General features: G+C 52.6%; 7 protein-coding genes and 1 non-coding gene across 9 annotated transcripts; 3 read left to right on the plus strand and 5 right to left on the minus strand.

Annotated features, from left to right (window-relative positions):
• The first annotated feature begins 58 nt into the window (after positions 1-58).
• LOC112877283 (BTB/POZ and MATH domain-containing protein 5-like) lies at positions 59-3,786 on the plus strand. Of its 2 annotated transcripts, none has more exons than XM_025941530.1 (4): positions 59-690; positions 2,089-2,464; positions 2,560-2,833; positions 3,428-3,591. In XM_025941530.1, the coding sequence occupies exons 1-4, from the start codon at positions 239-241 to the stop codon at positions 3,451-3,453; spliced, it is 1,128 nt and encodes a 375-aa protein (XP_025797315.1). In that variant the 5' UTR covers positions 59-238; the 3' UTR covers positions 3,454-3,591. The 2 variants fall into 2 exon arrangements, with proteins under 2 accessions (XP_025797315.1, XP_025797314.1); XM_025941529.1 differs by having other exon boundaries at positions 70-690; positions 3,448-3,786.
• Positions 3,787-3,922: 136 nt separating this feature from the next.
• LOC112877285 (replication factor C subunit 5) lies at positions 3,923-8,100 on the minus strand. The gene is made up of 11 exons (XM_025941531.1): positions 7,862-8,100; positions 7,657-7,767; positions 7,509-7,541; positions 6,778-6,946; positions 6,279-6,460; positions 5,971-6,107; positions 5,747-5,845; positions 4,921-4,990; positions 4,762-4,836; positions 4,552-4,597; positions 3,923-4,206 (listed from the first exon to the last, which is right to left on the minus strand). The coding sequence occupies exons 1-11, from the start codon at positions 7,943-7,945 to the stop codon at positions 4,148-4,150; spliced, it is 1,065 nt and encodes a 354-aa protein (XP_025797316.1). The 5' UTR covers positions 7,946-8,100; the 3' UTR covers positions 3,923-4,147.
• Positions 8,101-8,950: 850 nt separating this feature from the next.
• TRNAG-GCC lies at positions 8,951-9,021 on the plus strand. Its single transcript has one exon. It is a non-coding gene; the product is annotated as a tRNA-Gly (tRNA).
• A 1,314-nt stretch (positions 9,022-10,335) lies between these two features.
• Positions 10,336-12,895, plus strand: LOC112878060 (glucan endo-1,3-beta-glucosidase 8-like). The gene is made up of 2 exons (XM_025942457.1): positions 10,336-11,372; positions 11,453-12,895. The coding sequence occupies exons 1-2, from the start codon at positions 11,020-11,022 to the stop codon at positions 12,582-12,584; spliced, it is 1,485 nt and encodes a 494-aa protein (XP_025798242.1). The 5' UTR covers positions 10,336-11,019; the 3' UTR covers positions 12,585-12,895.
• A 3,501-nt stretch (positions 12,896-16,396) lies between these two features.
• Positions 16,397-16,894, minus strand: LOC112876450 (mavicyanin-like). The gene is made up of 2 exons (XM_025940570.1): positions 16,720-16,894; positions 16,397-16,602 (listed from the first exon to the last, which is right to left on the minus strand). The coding sequence occupies exons 1-2, from the start codon at positions 16,892-16,894 to the stop codon at positions 16,397-16,399; spliced, it is 381 nt and encodes a 126-aa protein (XP_025796355.1).
• A 1,455-nt stretch (positions 16,895-18,349) lies between these two features.
• Positions 18,350-18,861, minus strand: LOC112873817 (basic blue protein-like). Its single transcript, XM_025936886.1, has 2 exons — positions 18,675-18,861; positions 18,350-18,552 (listed from the first exon to the last, which is right to left on the minus strand). Exons 1-2 carry the CDS (start codon positions 18,859-18,861, stop codon positions 18,350-18,352), a joined length of 390 nt encoding a protein of 129 aa, XP_025792671.1.
• A 2,507-nt stretch (positions 18,862-21,368) lies between these two features.
• LOC112876455 (basic blue protein-like) lies at positions 21,369-21,831 on the minus strand. The gene is made up of 2 exons (XM_025940575.1): positions 21,663-21,831; positions 21,369-21,571 (listed from the first exon to the last, which is right to left on the minus strand). Exons 1-2 carry the CDS (start codon positions 21,829-21,831, stop codon positions 21,369-21,371), a joined length of 372 nt encoding a protein of 123 aa, XP_025796360.1.
• A 772-nt stretch (positions 21,832-22,603) lies between these two features.
• LOC112876466 (zinc finger A20 and AN1 domain-containing stress-associated protein 7-like) lies at positions 22,604-23,134 on the minus strand. The gene has a single exon (XM_025940586.1). It carries the CDS (start codon positions 23,132-23,134, stop codon positions 22,604-22,606), a length of 531 nt encoding a protein of 176 aa, XP_025796371.1.
• Positions 23,135-24,530: the final 1,396 nt, after the last annotated feature.

The following is a 24,530-nucleotide window of genomic DNA, read 5'->3' on the forward strand; positions in this document are numbered from 1 at the left end:
TGGGGCCACACGACAGATAGACCATTCCAAACTGCTCTCGAACACCTCCCCCTCCTGCAAGCGCAACGCCTCCAACCTGGCAACTCTCTTCCACCCTGCTGTACAATACAGCACCGCGTACCCAACTCCCAACCAAATCCCCAATCCCGAACGCCACCACCCGTCCCGTCCCCTTCCCGACCTCGCCGAGGAGCCTCCCCACCCCAAACCCTAGCCTCTCGCTCCCCCACCCCCCGGCATGGAGGACGAAGACGCCGGCCCCGGCGGCGGGGGCGAGGCCTCCCCGCCGCACCACGCCGCGGCGTCGGGCGACCGGGCGCGGGACATGGCGGCGTCCCCGACGAGCTCGCGGTCCGTGACGCAGACGGTGAACGGGTCGCATCGGTTCGTGATCCAGGGGTACTCGCTCGCCAAGGGCATGGGCGTCGGGAAGCACATCGCCAGCGAGACCTTCACGGTGGGCGGGTACCAGTGGGCGATCTACTTCTACCCCGACGGGAAGAACCCCGAGGACAACTCCGCCTACGTCTCCGTCTTCATCGCCCTCGCGTCCGAGGGCACCGACGTGCGCGCGCTCTTCGAGCTCACGCTCCTCGACCAGAGCGGCAAGGGCAAGCACAAGGTGCACTCCCACTTCGACCGCTCCCTCGAGTCGGGGCCATACACCCTCAAGTACCGCGGATCCATGTGGTAATGATCTAGGATAAGCCTCCTTGTGTTGAGTTATCAGCTCTTAGGTTTACACTGAGTGGCTGGACTGGTTACAGGGGCTCTTACTCCCATACTTTCTTAATTAGTTTGATTTGAAAGCAGCTGGTTGTTGTGGGGAGTTATTTTCTGTACTTAGTCTCCATGATGTGTTGTATTTGCCCCCAGCCTTTATGCTACTCGTGAATTTGTCAATCAATGCTGCGAGACGAATTGGTACCTAGATGTGATTCAGTTGCGCTGTGGGTTTGTTCCTCCGTTGTGCTACAACTGTGATCCTACAGAGACATGCGATGTGTTAAACTGTTGATTACCATCTGATTCAGTTGTTTCCCTATTTGCGTTAAGAACTATTCACTAGTGCTGAATCCATTGAACTGTCTAATACTTAATCCACTTATTCCAAAATTAGTCATGTGAATTCTTGTCTTAATAATAGGAAAAAAAATATGCCAAATTTTCCCATGAAGAATCTGGACTGTGCTTCCTATAGACCTACCATTATTTCTGCTCCATGCTAGTGGTATTTATGCGTGCCTGGTTATCTAACTGTAAAGAAGTTTGTTATGGTATTGTCCAGTGTGAATATTTAATTTAACTTTCTATTTGCTATGATGGAGTACTTACTACTTAATGTTGGTCCAGTTTTCTAGTTATGTACTTACCGAAATTTTGGAGATACCTAGCCTGTTTCTGTATGCTTTGCATTGTTGATTAATGTTCCAAATGTGTCAATTAGTTTCAGTTTCCACATTAGTTAGAATGTCTATAGTTGATCAGCTTAGTTTGTACCAGTTAACGTACAATAATATCTTGGAGCAGATGAATTGATAGGAAGGTTTGTCTTCTCTGATACTTTTGGTTAAGGTAACTATAGCATCTGTATCTGATAATGAATTGTGGGGAGGTTTGTCTTCTGGTTAAGGTGGTAGATCTATAGTTGTTAATGGATTGTGGGAAGGTTTGTCTTCTCTGGTACTTTTGGTTAAAGTGGAGTGTCTATAACTCATATGCATACATGTGAGCTCAAAAAAATCAATTAAGTGGGAACTTCTCTGCACCCTCTGTCTGCTAGAACAATTTGTGTTGCTTTTCTGGGGTTTCATCTTGTGATCTATCACAGTTATTGAGCCCTAAGGGTGACTATGATGACCAATTGGCCCTCACAGATGAGGTGCAACCTTGCAAGTACATTAAATCATCCCTTTTTGGCTGCTCATTTGTACCCAACCAATTCGTGAATAGCATGCATGCATATACCACTTCCAGATTGTTTAGTTGTTGATGAAATGTGTCTGGTTGTTTGACTTTACTTTCTGTATTTGACAAGTTTGCTACCAAAAAAGACCCTTATTTCTTTATCCCAATTCCAATTTTCAGGGGCTATAAAAGGTTCTTTCGGCGTACTGCTCTTGAGACATCAGATTTTCTTAAAGATGATTGCTTGAAGATAAACTGTACTGTGGGTGTTGTAGTATCAACTATGGACTATTCTAGACCACACTCGATAGAGGTTCCAGAGTCTGACATAGGCTATCATTTTGGAACGCTTTTGGACACTCAGGAAGGTGTAGATGTTATTTTTAGAGTAGCAGGAGAGGAGTTTCATGCCCACAAGTTGGTATTGGCTGCCCGATCTTCCTTTTTTAGGTCTGAGTTTTTCGATCATGAATCAGATGAAGAAAAGAATGAAGCTGAGACGAGGAATGAAATCAAAGAGATTGTCATTGATGACATGGATCCTAAAGTGTTCAAGGTATGTTTCTATTTTTGTACAGTCTCATATCCCATTTCATTTTTGAACAAACTTTGGGATTTTGTATTCATCTGTGCAAATATTCTCTGTTGCAGGCTGTGCTTCATTTTATGTACAGGGACAATCTTGTTAATGATGATGAGTTATCCGCATCAAGCTCTGACTGCTCTATCTTTGATACTTTAGCTGGGAAGTTAATGGCTGCAGCAGACAAATATGAGTTGCCAAGGCTAAGATTGTTGTGTGAGTCTTACTTGTGCAAGCATATTTCTGTAAACTCTGTGGCAACTACTCTAGCATTGGCTGACCAGCACCATGCTATGGAGCTTAAATCTGTTTGCCTTAAATTTGCTGCTGAAAACCTTTCAGGTAATAAGACTTCACATAAAAATCTTTTCAACCTTCGTGGCTTCATGCATCATACATAGATATATTCCTGATTGACATCTTCAATAAAATTTTGATCTGTGATTTATAGCTTTACATAATCACAAATGGCTCTGCAATGCTTAGTTTTTTATTCTATAAATAAAATAAGTACGTGTTAGGTGTTCTCTTGTTTAGATGTCAGACAATTCCCAGTTTGCTCCAAGGAATGGCATCGCATGGAGGTCAAATGTCCGCAGTGTTTTCCCATGCCTATAAAATTGGCACATATGGTATTGATATGATGCCTTATTATCTGCTTAGCTGTGAAGTGCGATAGATGGCACTGAGCCATTGATGGTGGTTATGGTTGCTGGATTACCAGTCATGATAGTATATGGATTTCAGTCATTTCTTGCTTCTATTTTGACCATTGTCATACTGAGCATCATAATTCTTCCTTTTTAAACTTTAGGACTATTAGCATCATTTTTGGGTTCCACATTACTGCTTTGTAATTCGTGTACCGTATTTGCATGTTTTCCTCGTTTGCTGCTCGGTGGTGCCCAAATAAATTTGAGCTGTATAACATTCCAGATGCCCTTATGTATCTGCAGCTGTGATCCGGACTGAGGGGTTCGATTACCTCAAAGACAACTGCCCATCGCTGCAGTCAGAGATACTGCGAACAGTTGCCGGTTGCGAGGAGCAATGCAGCAGCGGTGGGAAAAGCCAGAGTGTATGGGCGCAGCTCTCTGACGGTGGCGATACCAGCGGCCGCAGGGTGAGGCCGAGGGTCTGAGCTCTGAGGCATCACCGGCTTACCGCCGTGAAACCATGATCAACTGACCTGTGTAATCGAAGCTGCTGTAGTGTAAATGTGGACAGGGCACCGTACAGCTATTTGATTTGTGACAACGCTTGAAATAATATGATTAGCATCTTGCTTGTTGCCACCCTCTGTGCCTTTTTTTACATAATCGTTCCTTGGTTCAGTTCACAGGCTTTTGCTTCTGAGTATCGCACATTGCACACGCACAAATAATGGTGTACAGGCGTCGAGTAACATGGGGCAGCTAAGTGAAATGAGACTTCCGACGCCATCGGGGCATCCTCAACGTGCAAGTAAATACTGAAGAGATGGAACCACAGAACCTGAATGACAATGACGGTGGTTTAAACAGACTGGATGTAGGTAATCGTCCACCTGAGTTTGGTACGAACAAACTACACCGGCAAGGCCCCAGACAATGCAAATATGCAACAGCCGAGGGCATCCTCTCGTCACGCAAGCAACACTAACACTTCAGATTTTGCTCAACCAAATGAAGCCACCAGGAATTCCTTGTAAATGCTCATGAACTTTGCCACGAAAGCTGCAAAAGGGTTGTAAAAGGAGATGGAGCAGATAAGTTAAGTATGACTGCTATACTGCTATCATCAATCCAAAAGACCATACGTGCAAATCTGAGATATTTGCACATAATAAAACAAAAAATGAATAAAAAGAACAATCTAAGTGAAAGCTATACATGGCTAAACCAATTTATACACGAAAAGGCATGCTTTCACTGTGTTTTGATCATGGTATATTCAGATGAAGGTACCAAATGATAGCTTTAGAAACAATGTTAACCAATAAGACTGAACAGGTGTGACCATATACATGCAGCCCAATAAGCATAATAATATGCACTTAATAGAAGGGGCAAAAGAAGTACCTTCTAGGTGAAAAATGGCTTTTGATCCAAGGCGCATCTTGTGCTCCTGCAAACATAAAGCCCCACAAGTTAGAACTATGAGGTAGCAAAAGCACCACATGAAAAACAGCTTCAATAGGTTATGCCCTCTAATTTCTGTTTATTTGCCAAACTAGGGGTGTCATGGAACTAAATCAATTGGGAGAAATTGTTTCCAAATTGTTTACTCACATAGTGTGCAGCCCAGTGACAGATTTCGTGCTTCAGATCAGAGTCTAACTTCTTCAGTAATTCCGCCAACAACTTCTGCAGTAGTCAAGGAAGTTCAGCATGCATGATATCAAAGAGCATGGGAGAACGAATAAAGCAGTGGTAGAAGCATTAAATCACCTTCAAAATACTTTCAGGTGGGATACAATTGACAAGTAATTCATAGAATTTCTGGCGTACAGCATATAGCCTGAAATGTTCAGAGGCAAATCAAAGAATAAGGCACTTGTGTACATCACCATTTAGTGCGATACATAATTTCAACAAATGGCTGTCCACGATAAAATTGCGCTCATTCGGAAGGGGAACTTTCTCAAATCTATATTGTCCTCGATACTGTAAAAAATAAAATATAAGAGACAAGTAAACAGATCATATTTAGCTGCTTGCAATCAGCATTTACGATATTATTATTATTAGATTTAAAAATCTTCCCATGTAGTTGTTGGAGGCTGCAAGACAACAGGAAGCATGGAAAGCTAGTTAAGGAACTTGAAAGGAAACTATATACCAGAAAATGATAGTTATAACCACTTGTATGATGCGTCAAAAGAGTTGTCCAGGAAATAGTATCACTATATCAGTACCCAAAAGCAAACTAATATCAAAGCTATAAGAGCATCCACCAATATAGCAGCCATCACTTCTTTCAACACTGGTACTGAATGATATTAATCTATCACAAACTCCAAACAAAAATTACATAAGATACTACAAACTAGAGCTTTTCTATGTACGAGAAACATGCATCAGATCTAGCCATGCACTCACTTGCATTCCTATCATTGATATGCCTTGTATTTTCAGCAAATATAGGCATGACATCGTAGTACAAATGTAAAACTAAAGCAATACTGCAGCAGGAATCCTCTTAGTTTAAGATGAGGAATAAAAGCATGAATACAAGAATTATAAAGCCTGAAGTACTTTCAACAGAAGTTGGAACCTTTTAGGGCTTTGTTCTGTCAGGATATCAGTTGATATTTCAGAGACATATTGCTCCCAGTCAAGAGGAGGTGCGGCTTGATTTGATGTAAATGGGTATCTGGAAGCAGAAAAGAATATGATAACAATCAGTGCTGGCAGGGGTTAGAGATTGAAATAAGTATAAAAGCAGACATCTGGCAAATCAGTAAAGGAACTGAACGCCAAATAAGCTCAAGAGCTTACTGTTGCACTTTGCAAGTCTCAAAAAACAGTATTGCCCGTCTCAGATTACGGTTTGATTGTGCTGCAATACGAGCAGCAAATCCAGCTGGAAGCTGCAGGTTTTCTTTCTTCCCAATGAACTCTAGAACTTGGACAATCTGTGAAATGAAGAAAGGTGTTCATACTTTAGTATTTTCATAGTACATTATGTGCTCGACGGATGAGCACATTAAGGAATGTCAACAATGCTTTTGAACAGCCAATTCACTGAGGCAATACAACAAGTAAGATCAAATGAAAATTGAAAGTTTGAAGCATCTATCACCAACCTGATCTTCGCTAGGAGCATTCACTCGCACATTTAAGCAACGGGATCTTACAGCCTCTGTGACTTTTGATGAGCTGTTACAGCATAGGATCAGTCTGCATGATGCACTATACTTCTCCATAGTCCTTCGGAGGGAATGCTGGGCTTCTCGTGAGAGTTTGTCAACTTCATTTAACACAAGGACTGCAAGTTCAGATGAACCTTGTTAAGTTCCTGTTAACAGGGCCTAAAAAAGATGCATGCTCATGTCTGAGATATCCAACTTATGCTACTTAAGGTTTACAATCATGATGAAAATATCATTAGTTTTTCTTGCAAAAAATATCATTAGTTAGGCTAATAAGCAAACCTACTAGCATCATGTGAGGCAACTTCATACTTGTATAATCATGCATAATAAAACTGAATATCAAGAAGAAAAAAAGTAGCAGCACCTGCTTTGATAGCCAACAAAGAACTAGGAGGAACATAGACACGGTACTGCATGAAAGAACACCAACCTTTAAATGCTCTCTTGCCTTTGGCATCGATTGGCCTATTCTTTGCCATCTCTTTGATGACCTCCTGGACAACATACCTGTCCTGAAAGCCTGCATCACTGGGGTTCATCTCCACATGATGAGCACTCGACAACATCGCCAACTCTATCTCAAGTGTTCTTGTTCCGGTCTGAAGAGGAAATAGCAACTCAGACTCCAGACAAATTCATAGGTAATCCAACTTGTCAATAAAGCCCGACACATCGAAACCATGAGGTACCAACCATTCTACACGTCAGACTACTGCATAACCCCAAAAGAACATATGAGTTGCAGTAATTTCCTATCATGGTGCTGTGACCATCACAATCATATAAAATGGGATTCATCTAAATCTTACATGACACCGATACCATCGACTAAGAGGTATTACTTTTTTTTTTTGAATGGTCACCGGGGGGGGGGGGAGCATCCCCACCTGAATTATATTGATAAGGTGTGGCAGCCCACAGATCAAAGACCTCGTTTTTTAGGGAAAACGAGGTAAAACCCTACATCGCTCGGTTAATTCAGGAAAACCAGGCTAAAACCTTAACAACAACCTAGCTAAACTAGGTCTCAACTAACACCAAGCCCAAGCACAAGGGCAAATACACTAGCATTTCGTGAAGTCCTCAGCACATCATCAGAATTTCTTGAAGTGGCACTAATAAATAAGAACAAAGCTTAGGCTATGGAAAGGTAGGACTCACATCAATCTTCCATGTCTTGTTCTCCATCTTAACCTGCAACCGAGCAACCAGAACACGGAAATGTCAACACCAAACGATGACCTCAACATAGAAAAATCTAAACAACAAAGAGGAGACCCCCAAATAAATTTATATTAAGAAAATGCACCTTCTCCGCGCCGGCGCCGAACATCTGCTTGATGAGCGCTAGGATTAGGGTTTTCTTCCCGGACCCCGACGGCCCATAGAACAGCAGGTGCGGGCAATCCTGCTCCGACACCTGAGCAAAACCAAAGCACACATGATTAGAACTGCAAAACATCGGGCGAAACCCTAGATTAACCCGGAGACGCGCAGATCGCGGGGAGGCTTACGAGCTTCCGGAGGTTCTGCGCGACCTGGTCGTGGACGGTGACCTTGTCTAGGGTCTTGGGCCGGTACTTGTCCACCCACAGCATCCTCGCCGCTCCCTCTACTTCCCCGCCTCGGCTCGCCGCTAGAGAGGTAGAGAGATTTGGGGATTGGATTGGACTGGGAGGGAAATGGAGGGGAGTGGCGGGAACTCGGGACTGATGGGGGCGGGGACTCCGCCGCTGGGAGACGAGGGTTTTTGCCGGGCGCCTCGCCTATCTTTTCTGACAGGTGCGGTCCACATGTCAGCAGTGCTGGTGCCGGGCCTGGGCGAGCGACGCGATGTGGGCCGTAGGCTTGGTTTGATGGGAGGTCGAGGGGTAAACCACACAAGGGAGCCCAGTTTTGCAAGGACTTGTTTGTTATTTTTTTCAAATGCTCTTGATTTGTAATTTGGTTACCACAAACTTAGTGTCATGGTTAAAGGTTAATTTATTTCAGATCACAAGAGTATTTATTTAGACTGCACTCGGGGGTACTTGTACCGTTGGCATAGTGGCTCTGTCCTGCCTCTACTTTTGTGAGTGCAGTTAGGGTGTGTTTGTTTCTTTCTCTCCGAAGTTTAGACCCGTCGCATTAAAAAAACTCTTGCTATTTAGAAGTATTGAATAAAATCTGTTTATAAAACTTTTGCACAGATGGGTGCTAATTCGCGAGACAAATTTAATGAGCCTAATTAATCTATAATTTGCCACAGTGATGCTACAGTAATCATCCGCTAATCATGAACTAATATACCTTATTAGATTCGTCTCGCAAATTAGTCCTGGGATTCTGCAATTAGTTTTATAATTAGACTTTATTTAATACTTCTAAATGATAAGATTCTTTTTGATGTGACACCTCTAAACTTTAGACTCTAGAAAACGAACACACCATTAGTACTGAACAAACAGCCCCATTGTTAGGCACAGAAGCATTTATGCTGTTGCCTGTAGCAAACTTAGAAGCAGCATTAAAGACAGATCCAGGAGATATGATCAGTGATCCTGACAGAAATAGTGGTGTTATTTATCTGTCAAATATGGGAGAATGAATGCGGCATCAACAGGGCACCAGTGGTCTAGTGGTAGAATAGTACCCTGCCACGGTACAGACCCGGGTTCGATTCCCGGCTGGTGCATCACTTCTTATGAAGAATTTTTTACTTACGTAATGCTGCAACCAGAACGCACAGAGCTCATTTTGTTTTTTGACGTTTTTTTTACGTGATGCTGAAGCCACAACGCACAACGGCACAAACGAAGAGCTCCAGCTCCTGATAATTTCGAAATCAAACCATGGAGCTTTGCTTCTCTTTTTTTTAGTTCCCATCACATGACGGGAGCATGGGGCCAAGTGCACGAGGACAAGTCTTTGCCGCTTCTATTCCTCTCTGAAAAACACGTAACGAAGCAACAAAAGGAGGCGAGGAGCGCGGCCGACCACACCAATCAATTCGAAATGACACATCATTTTCGAACCCAGAAGCGCGTGATGGGTTGATCACTTGAACACTCGCTTGACCCTGCCACCTGCGGTACTGATCCGCAACGCGGTGAAGTGCAAATCCATCCGCGGAAAGCAAACCAACTACTCCACCGGAGCAAAGCAAAGCAACCGTCACAGGCCGTAGCTGGAGAAGACGAGAGAGAGATAGGCTACGCGCCGGATGACCGGAAGGCGCCACGCATCGACGGCGGCAACCCGGCACGGCGCCAGATCACTACCACGGTGACGGCTGCAACGGCGACGGGCGCTTGGTTCCTCTTGCTGCGCCTGCCCTGCTCTCCTCCAGCGGGGGCACGACACGACGCGGCAGCGTGGAGGGCATGTGCGGCGCGCATCCACCCGCGCGAGGCCGCGGCCCCTTTGTCCGGGCGTGCCCGGCGATTTGAATCGTGGGTGGGCGTTTTGGTAATTGGGCTACCGCAACGGGCGAATCGCCTGGACTGGACCGTGGACTCGGACGGTGGTGGAATCCGGCACATCGCCGGCCATTTGGGGCCTCGGGCTGTCCCATGATACGCCTGTCCCCTATTTTCTTCTCTCCCTCTTCTTCTCAATTTAATTCACTTCTTGCTTGAAATTGAACCCGAATTAACGAATCAGTTGGATTACATAAAAGAAGGTATTAGCATGGATCTTAAAGAAAATCAGAAACTTTTTAGCACGCACGCTACTCCCTTTTTCTCCATGCGATTTGCACGCTATCTTTTGCTCCGTAACACCGGACAGCGTCTCTGTCCGGGAGGCCCCGGCGCGGGCGGCCGGCACGGCAGTGGAGGCGCCGCCCCGCCCCCCACGTGGGCTCCACGAGTCAAGCCGGGGACCGCGTGCCACGTCGCCCTCCTCCCCCGTCCCCCGGCACCGAAACGCTCGCGCGCCGAGATGACCAAACCGCCCTCGCCCTCGCCCTGCCGCCCACTACTACCACTACCGCCACTCCCCCCACCTCCTCCGCCTCCTCTGCTTCGCGATACGGGCGGCTATATCCGCTGGCGTCACGTCGCTCCGGGTCATCCCACCGCGTCCCGGCGAGGAGGAGATCCCTGCTCTGGATCACTTGGGCCCCGTGTAGTAGTATCCTCCTCTGCTGTCTCCGCTGTCCTCTCTCCCCCTCGATTCAAAAGTTCCTTCGCTTTTCCGATCCGTCCCCGCCAGGTTCTCCTCATCCGCCGCGTCTTGATTGCGGCCGCTGTCCAACTCCCCGGCCCCATCTTCCTTATTTGGTCCGTGGGATTTTCCAGCACCCACTCGCATGTGAAAATCTCTCTTCTTCCTTTCCCGTGTTTCTGTCACACGGATCGGGTGGGTGGAGGTCGGGGACCTCGAGCTGCAGGAAACCGTGTTTCGTGCGCAGCCTTCGTTCCTACATCTCCGTTTCCTTGGAGCGGCGTCTCGCCGTCCTGTCTATAGAAGCTCCCTTCCTGATCGATTCTCATCAATCTTGCATCTCTCTTCGCCACAAATTTAAAGCTTTCTTTGTTTGGACTTGTGGAAGCAATAAGTCTTGAAGCTTCCTTAGTCTGATTGCATCCAGGAGGCCCGGCGTTGGTCTCTCCTGCTCCTGTCGATTGGTTGCTGGGAGTTCAGAGCTGTTGAGATCTTCACAGGCAGGCTCCGATATCAGCGCGCCGGGATGGCGAATCTAGCCGCGCTGCGTCCGTGGCTCTGCCTGCTGGCGGCAATGGCGGCGGCGTCGTGGTCCGGCGTCGCGACGGTGGAGGCACTGGGGATGAACTGGGGCACGCAGGCGACGCACCCCCTGTCGCCCAAGGTCGTGGTGCAGATGCTGAAGGACAACGGCATCAAGAAGGTGAAGCTGTTTGACGCCGACCAGGGCACGCTCAGCGCGCTCGCCGGCAGCGGCATCGAGGTCATGGTCGCCATTCCCAATGTCCTGCTTGACAGGATCACCGACTACGACACCGCCAAGGAGTGGGTCCGGCACAACGTCTCGCGCTACAACTTCGACGGCGGCGTCACCATCAAGTGAGCAACCATTCTTCTGCTGCTCATACATGGCGCCGCGGCCGCGTGATGTGTCTGCTCATTCCTGTGTTGCATTGCAGGTACGTGGCCGTGGGCAACGAGCCGTTCCTGGCGGCGTACAACGGCACGTTCGACAAGGTGACCTTCCCGGCGCTGCAGAACATCCAGAACGCGCTGGACGAGGCCGGGCTCGGCGATACCATCAAGGCCACCGTCCCTCTCAACGCCGACGTGTACATGTCCCCGACGGACAACCCGGTGCCGTCGGCGGGGCGGTGGCGGCCGGACATCGCGGACCTGATGACGCAGATGGTGCAGTTCCTGAGCAACCACAGCGCGCCCTTCACCGTGAACATCTACCCGTTCATCAGCCTGTTCCTCAACGACAACTTCCCCGTGGACTTCGCCTTCTTCGACGGCGGCGCGACGCCCGTGGTGGACAACGGCGTGTCATACACCAACGTGTTCGACGCCAACTTCGACACCCTGGTGGCGGCGCTCAAGGCGTCCGGGCACGGCGACATGCCCATCGTCGTCGGCGAGGTCGGCTGGCCCACCGACGGAGACAAGCACGCCACCAACGCGTACGCGCAGCGCTTCTACAACGGCCTCCTCAAGCGGCTCGCCGCCAACACCGGCACCCCCGTCCGGCCCAACCAATACATCGAGGTCTACCTCTTCGGCCTCCTCGACGAGGACGTCAAGAGCGTGGCGCCCGGCAACTTCGAGCGGCACTGGGGCATCCTCCGGTACGACGGGCAGCCCAAGTTCCCGATGGACCTGACCGGGCAGGGCCAGAACACGATGCTGGTGCCGGCGCGCGGCGTGGAGTACCTGTCCCGAACGTGGTGCGTCGTCAACACCGAGTCGCCCAACATGGACAAGCTCGCCGACAACATCAACTTCGCCTGCACCTTCGCCGACTGCACGGCGCTGGGCTACGGCTCGACGTGCGGCGGCATGGACAGCAACGGCAACGCATCCTACGCCTTCAACGCCTTCTTCCAGATGAAGGACCAGGCCGACGAGTCCTGCGACTTCCAGGGCCTCGCCAGGCCCGCGCAGACGGACCCGTCCACGGCCGCCTGCAACTTCACCATACAGATCGCCACCACCTCGGCGGCGGGGCACCGGCGGCTCGCCGGGCCGCGCCGCGTGGCCGCCGCCGCCGCCGTGCTGTTCTTGGCGCAGCTGATGATCCTGCTGCATTAGAGTGTGTGCACTGCTTAGATAGGCAGGTTATCGTTGATCTTTGGTTGGTTTGGGGGCATTTTTTTGCAGGGCGCGCTTGGAGATTATAGTTTGTTCGTTTGTTGGGGTTATTCTTGGCGAAATAATTGGTAGGAACCAGTAGAAAGTGTTGTACTGGAGATATACATGCGTACTTCAGGTTCGGAATATATACTGATGCGAGATGCTGGACATTGTAGTCATGTCATTTAAGCTTGTACAATGATGCATGAAGATACAGCAGCTCGTTGAAACACACTGAGCTGAACTGCTGATACAAATCATTGGAGCTAGATGACTGACGAGTGAACAGTTTCATCAGTGGTTACTTCCAAAAAAAAAGTTTCATCAGTGGGCACCATGTGTCCACATCAGTTCAGGATGCAGGGTTGGAACTTGGGAGTTGTAGCTTGTAGGTGATCCAGATTCGCGCTATACTAGTGCCAACCACATGACTTGAATCGAAATCCGAGATGCGTAGGAGATGCACATGGTCCCCAGATCCAGCATAAGAACATGGACACATGGTGTCATGGTCTAGATGAACAACCTTTCTCAATCTCTCGTCCAAAGTTGGAACTCGTTCCGGGCTTCCATACGCAGGTGAAGTAACCAATAAACCAGCAGAAGAAGCTTTTCCGAATCAGCCGTGCACATGGAGCCTCCAATTTTCTGCCGGTTTCGTTTCGAGTTTTAATCAGTTAACAGTTGAAGGAGCCCAAGTTTTCTCGATGGATCCACCTGACCTCCTCATACTCTGCAGCAAGCTCTCTTTTGCACAAGGTCAAGTTGCAGAAGGTGTATCTGAATCTCACGCAAAGCACACAAGAAAAATCAACGGAATGACCAACTAGCCACTGCAGCGATGCTGCAGCCCGTCGCAGCCCAATGGGCCGGATTAGTGACTGGACCAACTCCTGAGCTGGTTGGCCGAAGCAAAAAACTGTAATTCTCAGTAGAACGATGAGCAAAGTTCAGATAGTGGCGGACGCAGAGCTCGCAAGCAGAGCTGGAGAACAAAGCGGCACCGTCGGAGTAAATCTCTAGCCGGGTGGTGGAATGCATCCGTCTAATTCTAGTCTAGAATAAGTTTGGAAGAACTTAAAACACTAGATCAAGAGGTGAATGAACACGGAAAGCACACAAGGGTTTAGAGTGGTTCAGACCGCCGGAGCGTAAAACCCTACGTCCACTGTATGTTATATTACTTGTGAGAACTTAAAACTTCTGAGAGCTTGTGAGCTTGGGAGTCTCTGAATCCTCCAGAACTTGTGTTTTAACGAGCAAGCTTTCTCTTTTATAGGCTCAAAGGGAACGCGTACACTGAGTGGGGTCCCGATAGGTGGATCCGGCGACATATTAGATAACGTACACATTGGAGCCTTTATGCCACATATTCAGAAATCTTTCTCTTCGGCTCCTCCCTGTAGTCCTTGATCGGGAAGTTGATGTGCATATCTTCTAACAGGGTACGGTCATGTACCGTTTCACCGGCACAGTGCCTGCTGTCAATGACATGCACAGTGTAAGTCGTGCTGTCACTGTTGGATCAATTCCCGATGACGGGCGAAGGGGCTGTGTTGACCTGCCGTGTTGTAGCCTCCGCGCATCCTGTAGCAGCGCACGCTGCAGCCCTTCTGCAGCAGATCATAATTACCCTTTGCTCACGCGCGCGGCGCTGTGACGTGACTACACGCCGTCCGCCTTCATATGCGGTGTGGTGATGCGACGCGTCGCCTCGGTAACTGGCGGGCTTACCGTGGTGTCAGCATACCTACCCGACGTGTCATGGACAGCCCACGCCCTGACCCGGGCACGCGCACCCCACCTACCGGCATTACTGGCGTCCCGCAGAAGGCTGGCTGCCACCGGACACGTAGCAGAGCTGGCTTAGTAGCCGATTCCTCAGGGGCACGTGGCGACACCGGACCTCCTCCCCGGAGGGAAGGGAGGTCCGGACCCCTGAGGCCGACCCAGGTGCACAGGTCCCCAGAGGGTCTGGCTTCCACACGTGGCGGCACCGGACCACTCCGCGGGGGTTCTGGCCCGTGGTGGCCGTTCATGAGCACCTTGTCCTTGTGGGCATATGGAGACGCCGGACCTGTTAGAGCACGGGGTGAGATCCGAAGACCGCGACCCTAACTGTCAGGCCCGGACCGTACACCCTGTCATCCAAATGTATAGGATGAGGTTATGGATACCCTTGCATCCTTTTCGGGCTGGATACCTCGCAGGAGGTATCCTGTCCGTACTTACCGACAGGCACCGTCAGGGAACGGGAACGAGCAAAGGGGCAAGCCATGTGCCGTGCTGACGTGAACGCAAGCATTGCTGTCTCTGCACTTGCCAATGGCATTTCAAATTGTCCTCATATATGCTGAAGGTTGCACTGCCACACTAACTTGTCTCATGACTAAGACATTTAGGCACAGGTGATATTATGATGCAATGCAAGCAACCATATGTAAGCCTGAAACTTATAGAAATCGAAAGACATGTTTACAGTGTAGGACAAAGACTCTGATGATCGCCTCCTGCGCAAGGCATAACTGAACTTTTACAGCAACAGGCACAAGTACGATGATGAAGAGTCAGTTTACACCTTTTTTTTGTGAAAGTGTACATCTAATTCGAAATCGAATAAGAGACAGAATTTGCAGGAGTGCAATCAGGATTTGCAGGGAGCTGTGGAAGCAGCAAACGAGCACAGCTGCGTTCGATTTCGATGACTTCCTCAGCTTCTCTCCTTCCAGCCGACAGCCAGAGCAAGTGGCCATCGGCATCGTAGTAGAGGTGCATCAAACTCAAAAACACCTGACCACCGGCTGAGAGACAAATTTGTGCATCAAAGGACACGGACACTGAAAGTAAAACATTGAATTTCGTCCTTGGAGGTGTTCATGTGCACACGCCGACATGGTTCGGTTCGATGTGTCCTCTCAAGTTCAATTTCCTTGAACTCTCGTTCATAAGCCAGCTGACCTGTTGAGCCGGAGGGCGGCGGCGAGGCCAGCCAGGCGGCGTGCCAGGATGACAGGCGGGAGCTACTTAATTGGAAACAGGGAGCTCGCCGGGCGGCGGCGGCAGCAGCAAGAGCGGCACTGCGGCAGGATGACGGGAGGTAGCACTGAACTAAGCAATCTAGTGCGCCCACGCACGGCTTGGGAGCTCTCCGGAGGGTGGCGGCGACGGCGAGGCCGGGGAAGCGGCGCGGCGAGCGGACTTCTAAGCGCTCGGCCCATTCAACGTCCCGTTTGCCGTGGGTCTCCCTTGCTTAATCTCGACCGTCGGTTTAGGATTAAACGGTTCACAGCTACCTGGGATGGACGGTAAATGAAATACCGTCCACCCCTGGTGGTGGCGAGGAGAGGCCAGCGCGGCAGCGCCGGCCGCCGGTGAGATGCAAGGCGGCGAGGGAAGCCATGGATAGGATCCGAGGGCCTCCCCACCCCCTAGCAGCAGCGCGGCCATCGACAGGCATCTCCCAGCTCGGAAGCAGCGTCGCCGCGGTAGGCCAGGCCAGGCGCGCCGCGTGCCAGGCTGCCGGCGTTGCCGCTGCTTCTGCCAGTTGAACAAGTACGAATCACTCTGTTTATTTGGAGCTTCAGTACTGAAACTAGTGCGAGATCAGAACTGAAGGTCCCTGGACCCCCTTCAAGCTTCCAGCTGCGTGCGTACGCATATCAGCACGCGATGCACTGGTCTGGCTCACGGCACACGGTGGGCGATCGACTCAAGAGCAAACAGGCTGCGGGTTCGACGTGACGGCTGGACTGCGATCGAGCAGGTGATGATTATCCGTGGACGTCAACGGCGAGCTTCATCCCCGAGACGCAGTGGCCCTCGACGCCGCAGATGAAGAACCACCGCCCGGCCTGCCGCAGCGCCACGCGGTCGTCCCCGGAGGCCAGCGTCGGCGCGTTGCTCGGCACGGCGCACGCCGCGTAGCTCTGCGCGTCCACCACCACCACGTTGTGGAACCCCTCCGAGTACAGGAACTCTGAGATCGACATCAACCAGTCGGCGGTTAGCTAGCCCATCAACGGGGGCCTGCGAACACGCAGGCAACACCATGCCGCGCCGTGCGCGTCGTGTTATGCCACGATCAGTCACGTACCGAGCGTGTCGCCGACTTTGAACTTCTTTCCGGCGGCCCAGGCATCGTAGTCCACCCCGTTGTCCCAGCCGGAGTCGTCGCCGACCCTGTACGACGCCGCCGCGGACACCGTCGCCGGGAGTAGAACAACCACGGCAATCGCCGCGGCGATGAGCACTGTCGCGCGCGAGGCCATTGCGTAGAGCAACGGATGCCGAGCGAGCAGAGCACTGCAGGTCTCTGAGGGGTTCACCGGACGCTGCAGTGGCTGGGGCTATATATGGGTACTGCTTCTGGGTATCAGATCGAGTTGACAGTTGAGAGCTGATGCCCATATACACGTCAGCGAGCACGGAACCATGGAAAACGTACGGTGGCTGGGCGCCTGTGACTGTGAGCTTGCAACGTTGGTGCGTCCACCGGTTTCTTTGGCTGCGTGGCGAGAAGACGGCTAGTTGTTCCTGCGGTGTAACCGATGGAGGACGAGCGATGGCACCGGGCCTGCAGGGCCCTGGATTCATCGCCGGGTTGCGCTGGTTCCTTTGACGAGCGATGGTAACACGAAGAGAACACCGCGCCGCAAGGCAAGGGCACGTCTCGTAACAGCAGTGATCACTGTCTGCTGTTCGTCGTGCGCCCGCCACTTCAATATTATTGGGCCTACGCGGCATGCTGCTCCCGGCGACTGCGCCGGCCAGGCCTGTGAAAAGAGCCGGGGAGGAATGCCGGCCGGCGGCGAGGTTCTCCGGTGTATCCTGCCGGCGTGCGCGAGATCCGGGGTTTCTGTTTCTCCGGAGGCCGCGAGGCGCCTGACAACCTATGTGCGCGAGATTCTCCGAAGTTGATGGCATGAAGAACAAGCCGTTGGATCAGTACGCGCTCTACGAGAATCCAGTAGAGGCGTAAGTGCTATGGTGGTTCTGATCCTAGCAATGCGTTTCTCCACTCAGCCATATCATTGAACAAGCATTCCAGGAGACAAGGCGCTTGTATATTTTACCCGTATTCATTTATCACAAACGGAGCCATTTTCATACGGTCCACCAGTAATCAGTAGAAGTTTGTGCGTCGAGCATGCATGCTGACCTCTTGCTATTAGAGTTAATGGGGATGAGGTCAGGTTTCTTATTTTCAGTCATGTATGCAGCGCATTCTTGGGGTTCATGGAATTAAATTTTGTGCCACATAATTAATTTTGCTGACATGTTGAAGAGAGAGGAGGGAGTCTCATAGGATGAGAGAGGAGTTTCGTCCCTATAAAACTCAGCCGGCATAATTATCTAGTTCTCAATCTTGATAACTCTACCGTGAAACTGTGCACCGAAACTGGTCTAGAAATGTAGGGATAGGAAAAGCTTAAATTAAAGGCCGGTTTAATTTCACTCCAAAGGGAAACATTGGCCTAAGAAAACTCGAATTGGAATAAGTCAATTGGAGTAAACTTGACTGAATGGATAATCGGACAGGACTGCTGGGACATACATCACTCCGTTTATTCGTAAGCTCGTTCTGGTATCTGAAATGCTAAGATGAACTAATTGAAGAAGACACTGCTATGAAAACGCCGACGGACGACGCAAGCAGCTAGCAGACGGCGATCTCGAGGCTAAGACATACGACATACGTGACGGCCAAGCTTAGCTATAGCCGATCAGTGGACGTTGACGGCGAGCCTCATGCCGGAGCTGCACTCCCCCTCGGCCTCGCAGATGAAGAAGAACTGCCCGACCTGCCCCAGCACCACGTGGTCGTCGCCGGAGGTCAGCGCCACCGCGTTGTCCGGCGCCACGCACTCGGCGTAGCCCCTCGCGTCCACCTGCACGACGTCGTGCTCGGGCGTCGAGTACCGGAACACTGCGAGAGGGAGCCGACCAACCAGCAGGTTAGTTACGACTATGGAGTAGTAGTTACTTAGCCACGCCGCGCGCGTCGTGGGCACGCACGCTTATGCCCGGAGGCCTGCGTAGCGTACGTACCGAGCGTGTCGCCGACCTTGAACTTCTTGCCCCTGGCCCAGGCGTCGTAGTCGACAACGCCGTTGTCCCAGCCGGCGTCGTCCCCGACCATGTACGTCGCCGCGGACGCCGGCGCCGGGAGCAGAGCGGCCGCGCCGACGACGGCCGCCACGGCTGCGGCTAGGAGCAGCGTCCTAGGCGACGCCATTTAATTTGCTGCGTCGCGAGAGGGTAATTAACGGGGGCGCGTACAGCTAGTGCTTGGTGTTTATTTGTTCGCCCGGGGATATGATGCTGCTGCGCTTGCTTGGCATCAGATCAGTTGGCCGCGCGTATGTACAGGCAGACACCACCGTGCGCGGCCACCGTTTAGAGTTGGTGCGACCACCGCTGGCGTTGGCTGCTTGGCTACCGGACGCGAGTCCTAGCGGAGCATCCGACGCGACTCCATGGGAGGAACACGACGACGCGACTCGGGCCAGACAGAGTTGACAGATTCAACAGCACGTGTGAGAAGTTAGGCGGCATGCTTGGCGCGAGCCGCGGAGCACTAGGCGGAGCACACTAGGCTCAAGGACGTGCATGGTCGCGCACGGGGCCGCGGCGGCGGTGCCGATCTCGTCGACGTCGACGCTCTTCCGCTTCTCCGCCATCGTTACCGTGCGGACTGCGGAGCGTCATCGATCGAGGGCACTGCAACGTCGGGTGGGTTGGGTGCGGCTTTATAAGGACACGTGCCAGGGCGACACGGCGTGGCCGACGGAGGCGGTGCTGGTTCGGAGCGTACGCCGTACGCGACCTTTCTCCTGTTCGGAGCAGATGCATTCGTGACTCCGAACCGAAAAAAATCTCTGGTTCCGCCTCGCCGACCTTGACAAACATGAGTACATGACCTCTCTTCCGGCACCTCTCGTACGGTACGGCCGCGGCGGTTTCATGCGAGCAGAGGGGTGGCGCAGACGAATCACTATTGCGAGTTGATCGCCGCCGCCGGTCGCCGTCCAGCTTGGCGACGACGAAGCACAGGTGCTGCTCGTGCGGCCGCCGGAACGCCCAAACCTCGACACGGTCGTCCTTCTTGAAGCCGCTGGCTGCGACGAACCTCCCGTATCCATGGCCGTTGATCACCATGGCCTTGGTGCTTCGGAACGAGTTTAGCCTCAGCGCCGACGCCGCGCTCGTAGACGAGCACCGGCACCCATGGCCATGGGTACCTCGTCTTGTGTCGTCCCTCTTCTTCTTCGCGCCCGTGATGATCAGGACAGCTCTGATTCGAGCTTCAGAACGACAAGCAAAGGTCGCGCGCGACGAATGCGTCCTGCGAGCGCCTCCTCGCTGTTCGTCCCCGTCTCCGGGAGCCACGCGCTCTCGACGCGGCGGCCTTGGGGCAGCACCTCAACTCCCGACGGGGCAGGGCTGTAAGCGGGCAAGCGGCGACGCGCGAGGAGTCAGGAGGCTGCGTGGATTCGTCTGAGAGCGACTAATGGATGCACAGCGGCGCTGCGCGGAGTCGCGGAGGCCAGCGGTGGCGGCGCGACCTCGCCGGGGGCAGCAATGCCCGCTGGCCTCCAATATTTGCAAACAAACCCCCCAGCTCTATTATAAATATTTATATATTAACCCCTTTACTTTACAAATAACCTCCTTATTGGGATCGCGATCCGAATATTTACAAATAGAACCCCTATTATTTACGGATAACCCCTAGCTAGTTCGGATCGACTCAGCCTCTCCGGCGACGGCCGCCGCCAACCGTCATCCTCGCTGCCGGAATCGGCATTTTCCGTTCAAACCTCCAGTCAACCCTCCTCTTCGCTGCCTACCACGGCAAGGACAGGACAGGAAAAGACATGAGGCGAGCGGTTCGTCACTCCGAGCGGAGCGAGCATAGGCCGCGAGCTTGACTTCACGTCGGGAGCTCGGCTATGGCGGCTCGTCCCCGTAGCTTGTTTTGGAATCTGAACTACTCTGGCAGCCCTTTGAACATGGTGCTGGATTAATCCTCCCTAGTATTTTTTTTCTTGCAATAATTTCATCCGGAGTGGTAGGCATCCAACTCTGTTTGGGGCTGTACCAAATCATCATCGCTGATTGACAAAAAGATCCGCTGGGAGCGAACAAGCCATCATTTGCATCATCTTGGACTCTTGGCTTGCTTTAGCACTGAATCCTTGATGAAATTCTGATGAACTCGTCTGCACCTGAGCTCTGGATTCCTGCCTCTGCAGCTCTGCATCTGCCTGTGCTTTCTGGTACTGCAAAAGGAAGGGTACTCTGAAGATGTAACTGAAACCAGGATTAGCATCTGATTCAAATATAAAGTATTACTATGTCTGGACCTCAAAAGGAAGGCACAAGTAGGGTGATGAAGAGTCAGTTTACATCATCTTCTTCTTCTTCTTTTGTGAAAGTGTACCTCTAATTCGTACAAGAGAGAGAATTTGTAGGAGTGCAGGCAGGATCTGCAGGGAGCTGTGGAAACAGCAAACGAGCACAGCTGTGTTCAATTCAAAATGGGATATATATATATATATATGTATATATATGTATGTATATATATATACACATACATACATACATATATATATATATATATACACGTGAAACCATTCCGGCCCCGCGCACGCCGGCAGGGGGCGCGACGCAAGCAGCCGACCGCGATGCCGAGGCTCACCACGACGTGACGGCCAAGCAGCTTAGCTCTAGCCGACCCGATCAGTGGACGTTCACGGTGAGCTTTAGGCCGGAGCTGCATTCCCCCTCGGTGTCGCAGATGAAGAAGAACCGCCCGGCCTGCCCCAGCACCACGTGGTCGTTGCCGGAGGTCAGCAGCACCGTGTTGTCCGGCGCCACGCACTCGGCGAAGCCCCGCGCGTCCACCTGCACCACGTCGTGCTCGGGCGTCGAGTACCGGAACACTGCGAGCGAGAGCCGACCAACCAGGTTAGTTAGCTAGTTAGCCACGCCGCGCGTCGTCCGCCGCGCCGTGGGCACGCCATGCGTACGTACCGAGCGTGTCGCCGACCTTGAATTTCTTGCCCCTGGCCCAGGCGTCATAGTCGACGCCGGTGTCCCAGCCGGCGCCGTCCCCGACCATGTACGTCTTGGCGGACGCCGGCACCGGGAGCAGAGCGGCCGCCATGGCTGCGGCTACGAGCAGCGTCCAAGGCGACGCCATTTGCTGCGTGGGGGGAGCGGGTGCCGGGGCGCGTACAGTGCTTGATGTTTGTTTGCCCGGGGATGCTGCTGCGCTTGCTTGGCATCAGAGTTGGCCGCGCATATTTATACGCAGACACGACCTTGCGGCCTTACCCGGCCGCCGTTCATGGTTGGTGCTTGGCGACAGGACGTGTGCTCTAGCGGAGTACCCGAGGCAACTTCTTGCCAGGCACACGACAACGCGGCACGGCACGTCGTTGTTGGCAGGGAGCCTGGGTTCGTTTAGGTTCATAATTTGCTGGAAGTAGTAGAGTTGATCGATTCGACAAGCGCAAGAAGTTGGGCCGCATGGCGCCGGCCGAGCACTGGGCTGAAGGAGTACAGTGGCAGCCGCTGCCGGCGTGCGCAAGCTACGGCGTCTCTCCGGTGTCCGGCTGGTGCCTGAGAGCTTATGGTTGTGTGTCTGCGAGTTCCTGTACGTACCACCCTGCACGCCTATTGTGATCGATCAGTTCAAGACACCTTGTCGTCGTCGTTGCCTGGATCCGGCCGGGAACGGTGCAGAGCCTCTAGCTCTAGTACGTGCCTTATTATCCAGACAAGGTTTGCAGCATTATTACTCAGACACGTGAAAATAAAGAGAACGAGAACGAAACAAGGGTAACCGATCGACGAATTTACAAGTCATCATCCACAATTTTAAACAGCAGAGTAGGCTAGTGCTGGCTGCAAACTAGTACTAGCACAGCACACTACGCGTTCGTCGTCGATGCGAGCATCGGTTGCCTGCCTCAGATCTTGGCGATCTTGTCGGCGACCACGACCGGGTTGTTCTTGGCGATCCGCTCGCGGCCGGCGCCCTTGTAGTCGAAGCCGCAGGCGTGCTTCTCCGCGTAGCGATGCGCGCCGCAGAAGGTCTCGCCGCAGCAGCACCGGAACCCCAGCAGGCCAACCTTCTTGCGGCACGCCGCGCACCGGCTCGCCGCGGGCTTCACGGCCGTCGCTGGCTCGGCAGCGGCCGCGCCATCGGCGCCACCATCTGGGGACGGCGCGACGGCGGCAGCGGCGCACGTGATGATCCTGGCCTTCTTCTCCGGCACCGCGCCGCGGGGTGCTGCGGGCGCGAGGGCGCTCGTCTTGAAAACGTCCTGCATCTTCTTCCTCTCGTCGGTGGGCGCCGCGGCGCCGCCGTGCTCGCGGTAGCACTTGGAGCACATGCCACCGGTGGCCGGGTTGCCGAAGAAGCCGCACCCGGTCGCGCACGGGCCCGCGGTGGCGGCGCCGGTCTCGTCGACGTCGACGCTCTTCCGCTTCTCCGCCATCGCTACCGTTCGGAGCGTCGTCGAGTGCGTGCTGTGGCCGAAAACGTCGTCCGTCGAGGAGGGAGCGTGACGAGCTTGTTCGCGTCGATCGAGTGCAATGCAACGTCGGGGGTAGGTTGGGTGCGGCTTTATAAGGACACGTGCAGGGCGACACGGCGTACGCCGTACGCGACCTTTCTCCTGTTCGGATCAGATGCATTCGTGACTCCGAACCGAAAAAATTTCTGGTTCCGCCTCGCCGACCTTAACAAACAATAATCTCTCTTCCGGTACCTCTCGTACGGTCGCGGCGGTTTCACGCGAGCAGAGGGGTGGCATAGCCGATTCACTCTTGCGAGTTGATCGCCGCCCGCCGGTCGCCGTCCAGCTTGGCGACGACGAAGCACAGGTGCTGGTCGTGGAATGCCCAACCTCGACGCGGTCGCCCTTCTTGAAGCCGCTGCCCGCGACGAATCTCCGTACCGATGGCAGTTGATCAACGTGGCCTTGGTGCTGCGGAACAAGTTCAGCCTCAGCGCCGCCGTGGCCTTCTCCGCGCCGCGCGCGTAGACGAGCACCGGCACCCCTGGGTACCTCGTCTTGTCGTGCCTCTTCTTCTTCGCATCAGTGATGACAAGGATAGCTCGATTCGAGCTTCAGAACGACGAGAAAAAGGTCGCCGCGCGATGAACGCGTCATGCGAGCGCCTGCTCGCTGTTCGTCCCCGTCTCCGGGAGCCGCGCGCTCTCGACGCGGCGGCCTTGGGGCAGCACCTCAGCTCCCGACGGGGCAAGGCTGTAAGCGGCAAGCGGCGACGCGCGAGGAGTCAGGAGGCTGCGGAATGGCTCGTGGATTCGTCGGAGAGCGACCCATGGATGCACCGTGGTACAGCGCGGGGCTCGCGGGTGGCGGCGCGACCTCGCTGGGGGCAGCAATGCCTGTGGCCTCCAATATTTGCACAAGACCCGTTTGAATACAAATATTTGTAAATTATCCCCTAACTTTACGTCCCGTCGTCCCCTGGTTTGGATCGCGATTCATAATCGCGATCCAAATATTTACAAATAGAGTACCGGTTATTTACGGATCACACCCTAGTTCGGATCCACCCGTCCCGTCCGGCGAGCCGCCGCCGCCAACCGCCATCCTCGATGTAGGAATCCGGATTTCCCGTTCAACCCTCGGCTCCGCTGCCTACCATGGCAAGGACAAGATAGGAAAAAATATGGGGCCAGCGGTTCGTCGGCTTCCTAGCGGAGCGAGCAACAACGGCCACGAGCTTGACTTCACGTCGGAAGCTCGGCTATGGCGGCTCGTCCCCGTTGCTTGTTTTGGAATGTAAACTACATTGTCAGGCCTTTGAACATGGTGCTGGGTTAATCCTCCCGTGGTATTTTTTTTTTCTTGGAGTAATTTT

This window comes from Panicum hallii, chromosome 9, assembly GCF_002211085.1.
Source record: "Panicum hallii strain FIL2 chromosome 9, PHallii_v3.1, whole genome shotgun sequence".
In the NCBI taxonomy this organism is placed as follows: domain Eukaryota; kingdom Viridiplantae; phylum Streptophyta; class Magnoliopsida; order Poales; family Poaceae; genus Panicum; species Panicum hallii.

Coding starts and splice junctions, on each gene's coding strand:
- LOC112877283 (XM_025941529.1), top strand. CDS start 239: ATGGAGGACGAAGACGCCGGCCCCGGCGGCGGGGGCGAGGCCTCCCCG. Junction 691..2,088: donor AAGTACCGCGGATCCATGTG/GTAATGATCTAG, acceptor TCCAATTTTCAG/GGGCTATAAAAGGTTCTTTC. Junction 2,465..2,559: donor TGGATCCTAAAGTGTTCAAG/GTATGTTTCTAT, acceptor TCTCTGTTGCAG/GCTGTGCTTCATTTTATGTA.
- LOC112877285 (XM_025941531.1), bottom strand. CDS start 7,945: ATGCTGTGGGTGGACAAGTACCGGCCCAAGACCCTAGACAAGGTCACC. Junction 7,542..7,656: donor TCGGCGCCGGCGCGGAGAAG/GTGCATTTTCTT, acceptor GCTCGGTTGCAG/GTTAAGATGGAGAACAAGAC. Junction 4,207..4,551: donor AGCCATTTTTCACCTAGAAG/GTACTTCTTTTG, acceptor ACCCTTTTGCAG/CTTTCGTGGCAAAGTTCATG.
- LOC112878060 (XM_025942457.1), top strand. CDS start 11,020: ATGGCGAATCTAGCCGCGCTGCGTCCGTGGCTCTGCCTGCTGGCGGCA. Junction 11,373..11,452: donor GACGGCGGCGTCACCATCAA/GTGAGCAACCAT, acceptor GTTGCATTGCAG/GTACGTGGCCGTGGGCAACG.
- LOC112876450 (XM_025940570.1), bottom strand. CDS start 16,894: ATGGCCTCGCGCGCGACAGTGCTCATCGCCGCGGCGATTGCCGTGGTT. Junction 16,603..16,719: donor CAAAGTCGGCGACACGCTCG/GTACGTGACTGA, acceptor TGTCGATCTCAG/AGTTCCTGTACTCGGAGGGG.
- LOC112873817 (XM_025936886.1), bottom strand. CDS start 18,861: ATGGCGTCGCCTAGGACGCTGCTCCTAGCCGCAGCCGTGGCGGCCGTC. Junction 18,553..18,674: donor CAAGGTCGGCGACACGCTCG/GTACGTACGCTA, acceptor TCCCTCTCGCAG/TGTTCCGGTACTCGACGCCC.
- LOC112876455 (XM_025940575.1), bottom strand. CDS start 21,831: ATGGCGTCGCCTTGGACGCTGCTCGTAGCCGCAGCCATGGCGGCCGCT. Junction 21,572..21,662: donor CAAGGTCGGCGACACGCTCG/GTACGTACGCAT, acceptor TCTCGCTCGCAG/TGTTCCGGTACTCGACGCCC.
- LOC112876466 (XM_025940586.1), bottom strand. CDS start 23,134: ATGGCGGAGAAGCGGAAGAGCGTCGACGTCGACGAGACCGGCGCCGCC.